The following is a 16904-nucleotide window of genomic DNA, read 5'->3' on the forward strand; positions in this document are numbered from 1 at the left end:
AGGTTGTCTGGTCCCCTTACATTTCTGTTCCCTTTGCAAATGCCTTTTTCATGAGAAAATTATAGGCCTGCCTGTGGGTGCATGTTCCAAATTCAAAGCTTAATCTACAGATAATACAGTAATGAGCCTGATGATTTTAGTTCTAAATTATATCTTGCGTATTATGGGAAGACCCCACACACAGCAGACAAAATGTTGATTGTTTGTAATTAACCCCTTAAGGACCAGGACCTTTCCTGGAACAATGACGAATTTTGACAAGAATTCGTCCTATTTGGGACGTCTATGAAGCCGGCCAATTTAATTTACCCCCATCAAAACATATATTCTGGAAAACTAGACAACCCAAGCTATTTCAAATGCAGTGCCTGAATTCATGTAAGCCTCCTCAAATTATAACACTAACCCACTTAACCCAACCACTTGCCCACATAACTAGCAAATAAAATAAAACAAACCAGATTCCTACAGAAAAAGAAAAAAATATCTGAGCAATAAAACAGGGCTGCAAGAGTTAAATTAAATTAGCAAAAAAAAATCCTTTTAAATGTAAAAAAATAAAAGGGGAAGTAAAAAAAAAAACGAGCACCACAAAGTAAAAAAGAGTTTATTACTGTGATCAGCAATTTTAATAGATTGTGTTTTTCACTTTCTGTAACTCACAATCTGTGTGAGAGGTAGAGAAAACATTGACTTTGTCATGTGAGCGTCAGTGATTGCTGTGATTGGTTAATCACAGCAATCAGCTGACTCCATGTTTACTGTTTGGGTCCAAGAACTCTGCTCCCACTTAACGTCATAACGAATTAACTTGTCATAAGGTTAAGATCATCGAGACACATATGACGAGTTAACCTGTCATAAAGACATGAAGGGGTTAAAGCAATGTACTTAGAGGTAACTGTAACATTCCCTGTATTAGAGTTGAAGAGCACATTTAAAGATACACTCCAGTCCTAATGGACACATTAATGCCTATAATAGTGTAACCTTGACATTAACATTTTTTATGAAAACTCATAGATGAATTCATCAAAATCCCCTCTCTGCATTTACTTTCTTGCTGCACGCCCTTCTATTTGCCTAGGAGGCAATGTGTTCCCTTAAATACATCTCTTGCTCAGGCGTGTGCATGCGCAGGGTACCACCAGCCAGCTTCAGATCTGGCTCTTTTGCAATTATTAGGGGGTCTAACAAGGCACAATGCCAGGTAAGTGGCTTTTTTTTAACAAAGCCATGATGCGTGTTAAAGTGAATTCATGTTTGTTAAAGCTGTTTGGGGCAATAATCATTGTAGAGTGACGTAATTAGTAATATAGTAATCCAGTCTTTTCAATTTAATGCTGAGAGGTCCCTTGCAAATGTATGAAGGGATTCTGCAGAATCTCACCATTCCCCTTTCGCTTCTTTCCAAGCCCCCATCTTCAAAGTTTGTAGGTGATAAGTTCCAGGTGGTCCGAGGACATCCCCCTTGACCATGTGCAGAAAGGTACACCACTGATTTCAATGGGAGTGCTTTCCCAATGCCGATTGCCTGCTTCAAACTGCCAACAGTGACGTGAAAAATAGGACCATGGAGGGGGGTGGAATGCTTCTCCTAAACGTGATTTATTTATGTATGTATTTATTTTTCTTACAGGTTGTGGAATGCATATTAAAGTATTTTAACCTACCCTAAAGGCCACTTTTTTTTTTTTACCATAGTTCCGTAATTCTCTTTTTTTCCATGTTGCAAGAATTATTAGTACTGTTGTTTTTATTTATTTATTTAAAACATATGCTAAATTTGGGAAAAGAAACATATTTGCAAATCTGTTTTTCTTTATTTTTTTCTATGGTGTACATGCTGCTTTTGAAAAATAACCCAATTTGTGTTTAGCAACCTTTACTTATTACATAAATATCACATACAGTATTGTGCAAAGGTTTTAGGCAGGTGTGAAATGCTGTAAAGTGAGAATGCTTTCGAAGACAGTTTAATGGCAAAAGCCATATACCAACACTGAGCACAGTAGTTATACTGCATCAGCAAGGTCTCCCCCAGGCAGAAATGTTATGGCAGACAAGCAGTTCCAGATGTTCTGTCTAAGCTCTTTTGAAGAAGAAACAGGCAATTTTGAGGACCACTGATGGCTGATGCAGTGGTCAGCCAACGAAAGCAAATAAGACACGTAATGCTTTGTAATCAGTACATGTCCAGCAGTGCCATCAGTTTACCATTGGCATACAAGAGTGGGGCCCTGGTACACCCCTCTACTTCATTTATATATTGTAGACACCAGTGAGGTTCACCTTCTAGAATGGTGAAGGAGCATTTTTACACCCAGCAGCCATCAGAGACAGTGATCCTGACAGCCTGATCTCCCATGCAGCTGTAGGAAAACCGTCTGCCACTCCAAAAAGGGTAGATGTACTGATATTACTAAAGGGTCATCATCACTAGTTTTTGGCAGATGTGAGACTACCTCCACAGGGTTGTTAAGGGGTTAATATCCATTCTTCGGCGGCAGGGCTGCATAGCTCTGTATATCTTATATCTGTATATCTTATGATGGCATAATGTCAGGTTGTAACGGCAGAACTGTGATAATAGCTGTTTATATTTCTTTTGACTATTATAAGCTGGTGGCTCACCAGACCACACACCATGACTGAAAAAAAGCTGCAAACTATATTATTAGAATGATAGCTAAATACCGGTAATTTCAATTGGAAACAAAGAAATGACTAAAGTGCAGCCAACAAGAAAGTGTGGAAAATCCACAGTAGATTCAAAAAACTTATGGAGTTTTGCAAGGTAAAACAGAGGTTAGGACTAAACATTTTTCTGTTTAATACCCATTCATTTTTCTATGTGGCCGATTCACTAAAAGGAGAGTTGTGATTTTAACTCGTTGGTGTCATTATACGGTACATTATAATGACTTGATGTAATTGTGCATTATAGAGGGCCAGCTCAGCCCTTCATGCTGGAAACATTTGTTAGGGATGGCGCTTCATAAGGATTGGGGATAGTGAATTACAGGAGATGGAACTACAACCATCTCTTTAGAGAGTTTGAGATCATTGTCCAAAGCTACCAACTTTACACACAGGTTAAAAACTATCAAAGCTGCTGTTCCACTGGATTGCAAGCTTATAAGACTAGCTAGGCCTCGGCTTCAGGCATATTGTACATTTGAAGACTGATAGTGTCTGTGGCTTTCTAGCAGATCACAAACATCGCTCTATCAGATCCTGAAGCTTCGCCGTCATTGATAAATAGTCTTTACTTTCCACCAATTAGATTTAGCCTGTGGTAAGACAAAGAGATCTTCTCCCACGTTACAAGAAACATCCCAATATCGATATTGCTCTAAAAGGGACCATTTGAGTGCGGTAATTACGGCACATATACTGCCTTGGAGCCCAGAGCACCGATTCTCTGATGCGTGCTCTTCTCTAGAGAAAGGGACTCCTAAATAAACCTAGTAGTTTGTAACTCGGGTGTTTAGAACTAGGTTTAGAACGGCCTATGCTAAAGACGAAGGCGGCCTTTTTTTAATCATTTGAACAAGTAAAGCTTTATTGCTTTTTTAACTTTTTTTTTCTTCGTCTTACGGCTTCACTTCCTTTAAGTCCTAGTGGTGACAGGGCACGAGTGAGCAAGACGGAAGGTAGTCCTACACCAATCTGTCAGGTAGTGAATGGCGATATATAAAGACCTTTAACATTCCACTGTGCGTTGTTTGTATTTAGCCAAAGGGTATGGTATATTCATAGGCTGTCATTGTTTGCTTTCTGCAAGTGTGTTTTATCATGCTTTTGTGGTGACGTAGGTGTGACGATCTTTAATAGTACAATAATCACTATTTTTTATATATATTTATATATATTTATTTACATATCAATGCATTTATATCATACTTTTCCTGAGTGTATCATAATACACGCAATAAAGTTTTTATGTTAGGTTATTGTGTCTTTTCTGACATACACATAAACTACTGGACAGCCCTTTAGGTGTATTAATAAAATTGTTGAAAGGCGGTAGAATAATGTAAAATTGCTGTGTTGCGTATGATCAGCATACTTCAGATTAGACTTTTCGTCCCTCGGAATTATTTCATTAACAGGGTAGGACATTTGGACTGATCTCTGCATGATTTGGTCGATCATCTAAAGATGTTCACGCTCCTCCCATTTAGTTCGATTGTTGCTTTCAAACGTGTCTTTAGATTTCACCGAAGCCTGCTTTCTTGAATCACTTTCCCCGAAAAATAGTAGCCTGTTTAGCTTTTGCGATCGTTGGCTGGTTCTAGTAGTGGTCGTGCGATGAGCTCCAGTGTCAAGGGCATCGAAGCAGCGTCAGGAGGCTTTTACCTTTGGATTTGTTCACTGAATATTTAGTTACAGGAATGTCAATGACACTCGGGTAACGGCATACAATGTATCGGAATGCCTAGTAATAGTTGAGTGTTGGCTGCGCTAAAGTGTAAAATTTGTCACTTTGTTTGTTTCGGTTATTTGGATTTGGGAGATTTTTCAGTTTATTGATAGAATTTTATATGCCACGCTACTGTTCAACAATCAGCCATTTCCAGCTACAATAGTAATTTGCAACATTAATGTCTAGAACATCTGATCCATCTAATGCTATTTTGATTGAGAAAGCGTTCTAATTTTTATATATATATATATATATATATATATATATATATATATATATATATATATATAGGGTTTAATGCATGAAGAGGTGACGATTGATTGCTCCCAGTAAGATCACTTTTCAACCCATTTACCAGAATTGTTTTCATACATAACCCTTACATGGTTCAGTACAGTGTAAAGTTGAAAGTTCAGGTTTGTGACGTGTTTAAATCTTTTAAGCTTTCTGGCCACGTGTGGTTAGTCTTAGTAGTTGTGTGACACTGTCCAACTTCTGTCATCCACCTTGGTGAAACCCGCCAGTGCATCTAGAGAGTAATCCAACCATGTTACAAGCTGAATTGTGTAGCCAGTGATATATTAATCTGCTGAGCTGTCCAATGCCTGACCAGAGGCAGTTCTCAGTGCCCACTTCTCTCAGTATTTACATATAGAAGCATTTATCTGCCAGCGCAGACCCCAACAATTCACTCCCTTCACTCCCAAGACAATTGTAGGCAGCGTGACGGATCTAATTATTAGTGAGCCTTGTTGGAAGATGCACTGGTCTCTATTCCCTGGTTAAATGAATGCCAGGTAGATAGTTGATCTGCTGTCCTCTGGATCCTGCCAACCAAGTAGGACTTCAGTTTCTTCAGAAAATATGAAACCATGTGATGATTTGTTGCTTTCAAGAGGTGGCAAGCTCATCTGGTGCCCACCACCAATGGAAGCACATACGTTTCTCCAATGAACCGCAAACATAATAAAATACACAAAAGTTGATGGCGATCCCGTTCTAATGTCAAAAAGCTACAATGTTTTGTAAGTAGTCTAAGAATTCTAGGCGGCGACATGAAGATAAGGACAGAAGGCGATTTCTTATCTTCTCGTACACTGGCTCCCTCATTTCTGTTTGCCTGCTACGGTATACATAATGTTGAGCTCAGCGCAAAATTGCATTGAGCCTGATTATCCTGATGTATTATTATTTTTTTTTATTTATATAGCGACAACAATTTACTTAGCCCCTTTTTACAGCGTGTATATTCAAGGGGTATGACAAGATGAGAATTGACAGACTATAACAAAACTGATACATCAGGTAGAGAGGGCCCTGCTCACACGCTTACAATCTAGAGAGAATAGGAAGACTAGAAACATAAGGAATGGAGAAAAAGGATAGGTAGTGCACCACAAAAACACCGAATTCTGCCTAAAACTGATTTAGGAGAACATTTTATAAATGGCATGTGTCATGTCACCACTTTCTCTGGAGGTCTTACATGCACAGTGGGGGCTCTGTATAGAAACACAATTGTAGTGGAAATCAAGGGAAAGTAGAGCAGTCTGCAAGAGCTTTTTATTGGTTACTATGGTGACTCCAACAACTTTATTATATCTAAGCCCTATTTTATGTATGCATACAATGTTACTGAAAGTAGTAGTGACGTAAAATGTAAAACTTTTTGTAAAATTTTGAGATTATATGAAAAGAGAGAATTTTCAAGAAGAAAGGCACCTACAAATAAGGTGATCTAGCCATACAAGTAGCCGTCCTAGTCTTATGGCAATTTAAGCGATGCTCAGTTTGCCATACATCAAATAATTTATAGCTCTATACCAACTGGAGAGCTACTTCTTATTTATATTTATTAATATTTATATAATATGCAGGCATGGTTTAAATGACAGTTTCTTTGTATACAAAGGGTTTACAAAACTGATGTAAGCAAGCCTGCATAAATTGCACCCACTGTCTTTGTCCGAAAAGAAAAAGGAAAAACGTGATTAATATATGTTAGTGATGTTCTACCGGTACTCATGCCTTGGTCACCTCATTGTAATTACTAAACAATCGTATGCAAAAATAAATAAGTTTAGAAGTTCTAGGCATGGCATGGGGAGAACCGAGTTCTAAGAACAAGCAGCTGAATGCCTACTCCCCCCCCCCCTCCAAAGCACCCAGCCCTGTGTAAGCAGTCATGTCTCACCTCCCTGCACTGGGCCTGGGGGAGGCGTTTGCATTGAGAGGGTGGATCTGCCCCTGCATTGTGACTTGTCAAAAGTCTGACTGCTTGAGTCCTGCCTCGCTCCAGCACAAGGCGCAGGCTGCCTTCACACAGCTACGCTTATTTTGGCCTCGCTGCATTTTCTGTCCTAATGAGAGTTGCATTACAACAGGCTTAAGTCTCTTTTGTGAGTATCTCCTAGCTGCTTGCTATGTTTCTGATCACATGCATATAGCGTGCAGATGTACCAACTATGAATGGGGAATGCTTCAGTAGAAGGCCTAGTAGTTATATGGAAGGGGTTAAAGACCTTTGTGCTCTCTACAGATCTGTAGCTGAATGGCTGTGTAGGGATAGCGCTCCTCGTTATTACTAGCCTGTAGGCGTGCGGTAAGACGTTCTCGCAAGCTGTTTTTAGTATTGGCTTATTTGTATATGTCTATAGAGGTCCCAGTACCTATTACCTTGCTTTTAAATGCAACGCTATATTTGGCCGTAGAAAGAAATTCTGGTGGGTTTTACAGTTCTTCTTTATGTTCGGCACGTAAACTTTTAAGGGGCACACTCAGTTCTTTGGGAAGTAAAGTACTTTTAAATGTATTCTAAGCCGTTTGCAGCCAGGCGTTTGGTTGCTTTGCAGTATGTTAATAGTCATTCTAATTGTTAAGTCTCATTTATTTGTGTCTATGCTCAGTTTGTGTTGCCTTGAGGCATTCTCTATGTGGGTATCATAGACCGGGGTCTCTGACCTTTCCTTTAAAGGGACACTGTGGCCACCATTTGCACTTTAATGCATATGATAGCTGAATTTGCCCCAGTCCCCCCCTCCCGTACCTTGGCATTCAGGAGATACATTTCAGCCAAACACATCTCCTGCTTGCAAGCGTAGGTGCGCGTTTTAGTCACCTTCAGCCAGCTCTAGCGCTGGCTCGCATGAGCATTCTCGAAGGTCTAATGAGACCCCAAAGCATGCACAGAAAGTGCTGCCATTCATTTACATGGGATCTCTTTCCTGCCTGCTTCACACAACCAAAACTGGTGCAAAAAAACACAAGATAAGTACTACATTAAATAATGCATATTAAGCTACAAGGTACTTTAATATGCATTCTTTGGTGGGGCTGTGGAGTGTTTAATGAGAGTAACTTAGAATTAATAAAACCTAATCAATACAGTTTCAGTACATTTCTTTGGTTATTGGTGGGTCGGTTGAGGAGCTACCTTTTGCAGACCCCTGTTGTTGAACTGATCACAAATCAGTTATGTGTTTTCCAATGGAAAAAAGGGATCTTCTAAACATTTTCTAATGCATGGAGATTCATTTAATTACAAGCAAAGTCTTTCGGAAATAATATTTTTCTTAAAGGGACAGTTTAATGTCACACCAAAGAAGGACGCACATTAAAGTACTTTAATATGCATTCTTTAAAATGATTCTAAAATACTTACCTTAAGGAGAAGCTGCAGCAGAATGCATCCACCATGGTTTGAATATTTGTGGTTGACTGCTTGAAGGAAATCGATGGTAGAGCATTCTTCAAAATGGACAATAAGACACTTGGGTGACCTAGAAGCTTCTGTGGCCCGACATTTCTTGCCACTGATTGGCTGCTTGAAGCTAATGGGAGAGTTTGCCAAGCATGCGTACGTGGCCTGAATAGACCGCTACCTGCGACACTTTGCCAAGACAGATCTGGAAGTTAGTGTATTACATGCAAAGAAATATATTCAGTCAAATAGCTCGGAAGAGAGAAGTGGAAAATGCATACGGGGATTCCATGGAATCCTCCCCATACATTTTCAAGGAGGACACCATGTAACTTTACTGGAGCCAGCCAGCTATCATTTGCATTAAAGTGCACTTTCAATGAACCCTCAATCCTTATCAAGAGAAAAATGCATATTGGAGTAGGTGAACTATTTGGACTCCGGCGCATTTTACTGCATATAAAAAAGACATGTTTGTGCTATCAGCAATAGATTTTTTTGGGCGAGGGGGTGGTACAATACATGAGATATTTTGAAGGCCACTTTTTTCTAGCAGGGCAAAAGTTGAATATTATTGATGATTGAGGTCAGTAAAATGGACTTTCCTCCCAGAGTGTGAGATGGTCAGACTTGTACATGGGTAATGTTTAACCCTTCAAGTGACAGGGGTTGGGGCATTTTCCCCTGGGGGATAGGCAGCTTATAGTTTTCTTCTAGTTCATTTAGAAGACAACCTTATATACAAGATACCCGGTAACTAGGGAACCTGTGTCATTTTTGTACACATTGTTTTAAGCATTTCACAGATCCCTAGTTTAAGGCAATGCGTGAGTCGCATGCTATAATAATACAAACATGGAAAAAACCCAGAAAAACATTATTTGCCTACATATTCCACACAAATAATAACAAGTGTAAGATGTTCTTTCTGCATACATAAGGTTGGGTTATATGTATTAAGTATACCAAAGAAACACAATCAAGAGAGAAGAAGGTACACTGTTGCCTAGTATGGTAGTGTTTTCTTTTATGCAACTTCCATGACATTCTTCATTTTGGCTGAAGGTCACGGGGCTTGTAGTCTACAAATGCTATACATCAAGTTTTTTAAGGAATTGTAAAAATGATTTGGTTCTGTGTATTTTTTTCAAATTATGGATGGTGCACCTGCAGCCCGCCTATTTTTAACTTACGCATGCTGGCAATCGTAGGTAGGTTATCTGCAAACATGTAGGCACTTCTTATGAACAGATGCTGTTACAGTGGTAGCGGGTTGCCATTTTAACCAACACTGACTCCCATATGTGGTTGGCTCCGAGGGGTAATTAAATATCAAGAGTTCCACTTGGCAACGCCAGAGTATGACTACTGAGTTAAGTAGCTGAGAAAGAGGGCTGCACGTGGCAAATACAGCTAAGTAACAAGGTACAAGCGAGTAACAGAAGACTATGTGACCTAAGGGAATGTCATCTTGGTTATCACAAAAATTCTGCACCTGTTCTGTATTCTGAGTGATGCGCTGCTTTTTTTTTAGTGTGGAGTGCAGCAACTTGCCTGGGGTGGAATATCATCATGTCGTGTAATACACTAGAGCCTATGGGAAAAGTGCGGGGTCTCATCTGTATGCAAGGTGCCACTTGGGCATAACTAGATGGTATCCAGTGCAAAGCGGCCTAATAATGAGAGCAAAACAACGCTCCGTCACGCTTTCTGACCAAAAGGCACTCTTATTGTGTGTGTCTTCTAAACAAGCCCTTTTTAAATAGATTTCATCCTAAAGTCTGCATAGAACATCTCTTGGAATGATGGCACCATTACGTGTTTGGTTCCTGACTTTGTCCCTTTAGTGTCCGCAGTTTTAAAGAAAGGGGTGGAATTGGCTTGTATCAGGATTTTCTTGCTGAGTCACCGGTTATGTTCTGCTTTTATTATTTGTTGGCTTTAAGAGGTGTTATTCTCCAGTAACTTGTCCCCCCCCCAAACCATGTATTTAGTTTTGCTTCCTTCTTTTCCCTTCTGCGTCATTAAGTTACTTGTATTCGTTTGTTTCTTTTGTGAAAATGTATAGTAATGTTGGAAACTTAATAGACAGTTACCGCAAACACATCACAAAATGTTAATTGCCAACCTTTGCACACGGCTGCTGTGAGCACGATACATCACTTCACGTGTGGGAGTTAATTTTGCTGATATGTTTTGGTATTAAAACCCAAGAAATATTTTGAATACCGCTTATTACGGCGTGATTGGGCTCCTGGACCTTCAGTTGAAATTCATTTTTAAATAGTTGCTTCGTATTTCCAGTGTTCTCCTGCACCCCACACCCCACCACCAAGTACCTCTTGAAAGCAAAGAATTGTGGCTTTGAACTTTGTCCTCATTCTCACTTCCAGCATTTAACCGGTTTGCTGATTGCTGAGCAGGCATTTTTATCTTTTATTACTGCTGGAGAAATGATCCAGGAAAGTTTTTTTTAATTTTTTTATTTGGCAAATGACCTCCCACCGGTTTCTGTGTTGATCGTCAAGCATCATGCTTACCAGAACACCTTATGAACATGTCCCCACTTGCCCACCACCTCTTCTAAAGATTTTAATTCCTCCGTGACAAGCCACCCTAATGACCGGAATTGATTTTGCTATTTTACCCATGTGTTTGACCACGTTTTTATGTTTAGTGCATCCATGCAATATTTCTAACGTTTTGCGTTTCTCAAGGACCGTTAGGGTTTTGTTGATGCCATTTTTATATGCATAGTCCATGATGAAAAAAGAGTATAATAAAAATATAGAAAAAATAGCAGTGAGTATACCTACTATTTACAGGTTTTATGTTTTTTTTCCATTTCTTTTTTGGTAGAAGAAAAAAGTCCAAACCCCCCATCCCACTTTGATCCTCACTGCAGCTGATCGCAGAGTGATCTGTTAGCCAGAGGGGTCATCAGAGATCCCAGCAGACTCTGAGTAGACTGTTTAGGATCTCTACTTTCCTATTCCAAAGCTATCAGCATTGGTACTGCTTGAAGAGAATGCCCATTAGTTTACCATTGCACTTTGTCTGTCGGCATTGAGCCTGGCTCCGGAGGCTCCAAGCTGTCTCTAGACAGTCTTTTCTCCTCTGTACTAGTAGGAGAATGTCACCAGCTGTTATAAAATACCAGTAAAGTACCATTGCAAGAACCAAAAATCTTATTGAGGTTACAAGCACGGTAGTTTCTGTCACTCCTTGAGTATCTGGTGTTTCTTGTATTGTAATGCAGTGGGAATTTGTAGCCATGGCTAATGGGATTAATTTATGTATAAAAAGTCTGAAACTGGGTCTTAACACCATAGCAACCGATGGAATGTCCATAGGTTTATAAGACCTAACGCACAAATTCCGAGCTGCTTGTGCTGAATTATAATTCTCTTCTTGAATTCCCTGTATTGTCCTATTGAGAGAGATTTTTTTTGAAGTATAGCCAGTGTGTTATGTCTTTGTGTGTTAAATGAAGACTTTGTACATATTAACAGTAAAAATGGCTTGGGAAACATATATACAATCAAAGAGTAACAACATTAAACATTTCTGGACAACTTATCATTATAGTCCTGAATACATTTTATAGGGCAGGTTAAACAGCCTTTCTAATTAGGTACGGATCCAGAGCCTGACCACACGTCCAGACATGCAGGCTAGCACACACGCAACTAGCCACTCACACAAACCCAGCAAGACAATCACACTAACCTACCCAAAGACACATGCTCATTTACACTGACATACACACATTAACGTACCCCCACACACACTAACACACCCAGACACACCCTTAGCCTGCGAAGCCTCAGCCTGACTTTGATGCAGCTTGCCCTGGAAGCTAGCGCGGGGTCAAGCAATGCAACGTTATGTGACCCGCTAAACCCAATCTCCCTATGAAAATTAGCAACATAAATTTCCCCATTACCCCCCTGGATCTGCCAGTGTTTCTGATCTGTACTATATCTGTTTTGGACTCTGTTCAGGAACAAACATTAAGTGTTTGTATTCTGAAAGTAATATAATTGCCTTCTGTCTTACAGCTTTGCACAAAAATATATATATCGATCAGTTTGGGCAACATGTCTTCTTCTGGAATACTATGCTTTTTGTGGTTTAAAATGTTGTCTTCACTGACTTTGCGCTCTTTATTTATACATTTCAGGTGTTCCTGGAGCGTTCACCATGAGCAGCCCATTTCTTCACCTTGTGGAGGTTCTAGACCCTGCACAGCCGGACAAGAAGTTTTACAATCTGAGCAAGTTAGGGGACACAAGATATAGTACGTAATGAACCGCACACATGATATTCTTCTCCCAAGAAAACTGCTATTTCTTTTATAGACAGATCATGAGATGAGTGTCCCTTTTTCCCTTGCTGCAAGATATTGTTGACTTTTAATTAGATAAATTAGCAATGAGATCATGTATGACCTTGCCCCTGCCTCTGACTCATGACCCAAGATGAGCAGAATTATTATTCTTGAGGACTGCTGTAAAACAGGGCTTCCAGAAGATTCCATGTACCCTCTTTTATTATAGTAGTTTAGGTCGAGAAAAGATTTGTGTCCATCAAGCTCAACCCTTCTCCTATTCCTTGTTAACCGCTGTTGATCCAAAAGAATGCAAAAAAAACCAACAAAACCCTTATCAATTTTCTAATTATTTTGCCCTTAAAGTGGTGTGTAAGCTAAGGTCATTACAATTTATGGCGTTATTGACAAAAATATCATTATATGATTTGGTCTTTCTAGATATGTTTTCAGCTGACCTATTCCTAACCCTTGCTTGAGGGCGGTTTTGAGCGTTTTAATGGGTTAAATAAGTCAGCGGATTTCTAATGCTTGTTCTACATTTTTTATGTGAGACTTGTTATGTCTTTTATATTGTGGGTATGCTTAATGTGTTAACAGAAGCTTTTTTTTATGTGTGCTAACCTTACTAGGATGTGTCCCGGTTTAGGGTCTGAGTATGTGTTTGAGGCCTAAATACCTTTTACTACAAAATTACAATAAATCCCTCAATGCCTAATTTGTTTGCTTTAATTGTGTTTTTCAATGTTTTCTGATACCTTTGCTGTCCAATCTTCCACAATAAAGTCTATTTTCTGCCTCTGTAGCACGTTTACCGTTCTCTATCAGAGTGCTCCTTGAAGCTGCCATCAGGAACTGCGATGAATTCCTTGTCAAACAGAAAGATGTGGAGAATATCTTGAACTGGAAAGTTACCCAGCATGAAAATGTGGAAGTCCCATTTCGACCAGCACGTGTAATCTTGCAGGATTTCACGTAACTACCATTTTCTATTAATTTTTTTAACGTAATGATATACCAGAAATCAAAAGTATTGCAGACCCTTTTACAGCTATATTGGTCTTGCCCTCCATATTGTACATGGACATGATGTGTTTTCATAACCATTGGGTACACCAGTGACCTATGTGAGAGAAATCAGAGAGATGGCAACATCGTTTTTCACTTTCAGCACAATTTTTAGTGTATCTAGACTTAGTAGTCTTGGAACAATACATATCGGTATGAAACACCATGATTGTGAAAAATGTAGCTTTATCATCAAGCGAAAGGCCTTTGTTTCAGGCTTTTTTTTTTTTTTTTTTATATGAAGACAGGTTAACTTGTAAAGGATTTTTTGAGAAACAACATTGTTGTGTTTATTTGTAAACTCACTTTTTGGATTATGTCTGCATGGTTGTTAAAATAGTTGCCCTATGGCAACCTGTAGCTGTCTCTGAGAACTATGTATATAAATAATTCTTGTATTTCAGAGAGGCAGTCTACTACATAAGACTAAATATTATTACATTTTTATTACAGAGTTAAAATCTTCCTTTGAAAATAAAAACCTGGTGAATATGTGGTTGTGGGTATATAGAATTTGACGTATATAATCTGTAAATTATTTTCGTTTAGTTTTTTTTTAATTATTATTATTTATTACATGCCTGACAAACCAGTACATGTTTTGTTTCAATCTTTAAACAGAAACATATTAAGTAACTTTTTTTTTTATTAATAAAAAAATATATTAAGCTGTCTTGAACATACACAAATTGGATAGACTGTAAAATGTAACTGTTTTTATTGTTACTACAGCGGTGTTCCTGCTGTAGTGGATTTTGCTGCGATGCGAGATGCAGTTAAGCGGTTGGGAGGTGACCCTGAAAAAATCAACCCAGTTTGCCCAGCAGACTTAGTCATCGATCACTCCATCCAAGTCGATTTCAATAGGAGGTGAGACTGTTCCGGAATAAAACTCTTCTTTGTTTTGACATATATATATATATATATATATATATATATATATATATATATATATCAACCTAGAACCAGTGGACCAGATTTTTATAAAAAAAAAAATGGATCTATTTACCACATTCAAATGCACCTGAATCAACTTCAGTTCAGTAGAACATACACTAATGAATATTGCCTTGGTTGCGCACGCTTCTATTCTAGAACAAAAAACCACAAATAACAATATTTAAGTTTTTGTATTGAATATCTTATATTAGATTACAAAACGCCATTAGCTGCTGAGAAAAAAAATAAAATGAATTGAGAAAGAATGGTAAAAATTGCACAGCTTTGGGGGGGGGCAGTAACAGTTCTTAAATTGTGTATTTTCCACATTTTTGTTGATGTTAAGGGTATTGCTGCACTTACAGGTAAGATGTGTTTTAAAGGTTCAGTTAATTATGTTTAATGCATTTTTGCATTAAGCTTTAATTGCCATTGACAATATTTGTTGTTACAGGATTATAGTTTATAAAAAAATACTAGTGATGTGTGTGATCCTTTTGCTAAAAAAAAGAAAAGAAAAAAATGCACTGGGCAAACACTTTATTTTATGAAGAAAATAAATCCCCTTTGTCTACGCACCTCCTTCCTCTTATCCCTTGTTTTTCAGGGCTGACAGCTTACAGAAAAATCAGGATTTGGAGTTTGAAAGGAACAGAGAACGTTTTGAGTTTTTAAAGGTCAGTCTGCTAAGGAAACTTCAACTCTGAAAAGAAAATCTATTTTACATAAATATCAAATGCTCAATTAAGAATTAATTGCTGTGTTTAGGATTGGCAAACATTGGGCAGAATAGGTACAGCCTAATTTAATAATTCAAAATGCTGTGTTTTTACTGGTTTTCAAACTCTGTGTGCATACTAAAACTGTAAAAAAAAATAAAAAATATATATATATATATATATATATATATATATATATATATATATATATAGTAATAATTCTACTGTTCATCGGAAAAATGCATATGTTTTATACCTTTTAGATCGTTGTACTGGGTTAGCAAAAATGAGTGTTATTAACCCAGTATTCTAAACTGAGTGTAAATATGCATAAATGTGGATTTGGTAATAAGTGAAAAACTAAACCAAGATCCTAACCTTGGGTACCTGTGATTTATCATCCGTTTGTATACGTGGCCATTGGTATCTGGTCAGACATACGTTTTGCTGATGCAGCTCTTTTACTTTCAATTCTAGTGGGGTTCTCAAGCTTTTCAGAACATGAAAATCATCCCTCCAGGTTCTGGCATCATACATCAAGTTAACCTGGAGTACCTGGCACGAGTAGTCTTTTGTCACGATGGCTACTACTATCCGGATAGCCTTGTTGGAACTGACTCTCACACCACAATGATTGATGGTTTGGGAGTTCTTGGCTGGGGTAAGAATGATGCACCATGTAAAAAAACCCACTATCTATTTGTCTTTTGAAACTTAACATACCAATATAGATAGGTGCTGACTTTCTTTATTCATATTTCATATAACTCAACATATGATGAATCTGCAATAACCTGTTGTTCACAACATTGTTATAGAATGTCCTTTGTATGATACGTCCGGATCAAAGATGAAAAAAAATCTTTTCTCTTGCAGGTGTAGGAGGCATTGAAGCTGAAGCAGTAATGCTTGGCCAGCCAATCAGCATGGTGCTTCCCGAGGTGATTGGCTATAAACTGAGAGGTAGCCCTCACCCATTGGTAACATCTACAGACATTGTACTCACAGTGACCAAGGTAACATGACATGGACAAAACCGAAGCAAATTTAACTGCTTAACATACTTATTAATACTTTTGTTTCCTTCATCTCACAGCAGAAATGAAGATAGGAGACGGATAGTTTGAATTGACATGATAGTAGTAGTAGTAGTAGTAGTATTAAAGTCACAGTTGTTCTAGGGCAGGCATCTCCAACTTTTCATTTAATGGAAATGACGAATAATGAACAAAAATGTATTTGGGTTGAGTTTAGGTTTAAAAATATATTTTAGACATTTTATGGTTTTGTTTTATTTTTATTTTTTTTTAATGGTATTTGTTTCTTGGTACCAAGGTAGATGCAAAAATCTCAAGGCAGACACTTTATACACTATGCATTTGCCAAGGAGTTGGCTCCTTCTTCTGGCTACGCTGTAAAACCTAAAACATTCTTTGTTATATTTATATAATTTCTCAGGATTAGCCTTTATATACAGGTCAGTTACAGGATTTTCAATTGGAGTTATTGATTAACATAATGCTTACCTGAAAAATAGCATGGAAGGGCCTGGTAAATCCAGTGGGGAAAAATGGCCTACTAAACTGGTAAATTTTTTGGCATATTGCTGCAATCAATGCAAATACATGTTTCTGTGAGTTTTCTCTTTGCCACTTTTGTGTTTTTACAACTTGTTGTGTGATCTATATTAATGTTTTTTACAAATGTAACAGAACATAT

At 38.1% G+C, this 16904-nt stretch overlaps 1 protein-coding gene across 2 annotated transcripts in view; it reads left to right on the top strand.

Annotated features, from left to right (window-relative positions):
• Nucleotides 1–3562: 3562 nt before the first annotated feature.
• ACO1 (aconitase 1) overlaps nt 3563–16904 on the top strand; it is a 30314-nt gene continuing 16972 nt past the window's right edge. The window contains exons 1-7 of one of the 2 annotated variants that reach the window (XM_053465882.1): nt 3563–3679; nt 12313–12429; nt 13266–13434; nt 14260–14397; nt 15074–15143; nt 15663–15846; nt 16062–16201. In XM_053465882.1, the coding sequence (XP_053321857.1) occupies nt 12333–12429; nt 13266–13434; nt 14260–14397; nt 15074–15143; nt 15663–15846; nt 16062–16201 (798 nt within the window). In that variant the 5' untranslated portion in view covers nt 3563–3679; nt 12313–12332. Of the gene's footprint in view, nt 3680–6686; nt 6829–12312; nt 12430–13265; nt 13435–14259; nt 14398–15073; nt 15144–15662; nt 15847–16061; nt 16202–16904 lie in introns of those variants that run through there. The other variant, XM_053465883.1, reaches the window with a different exon arrangement.

This window comes from Spea bombifrons, chromosome 1, assembly GCF_027358695.1.
Source record: "Spea bombifrons isolate aSpeBom1 chromosome 1, aSpeBom1.2.pri, whole genome shotgun sequence".
Classification (NCBI taxonomy): Eukaryota; Metazoa; Chordata; class Amphibia; order Anura; family Pelobatidae; genus Spea; species Spea bombifrons.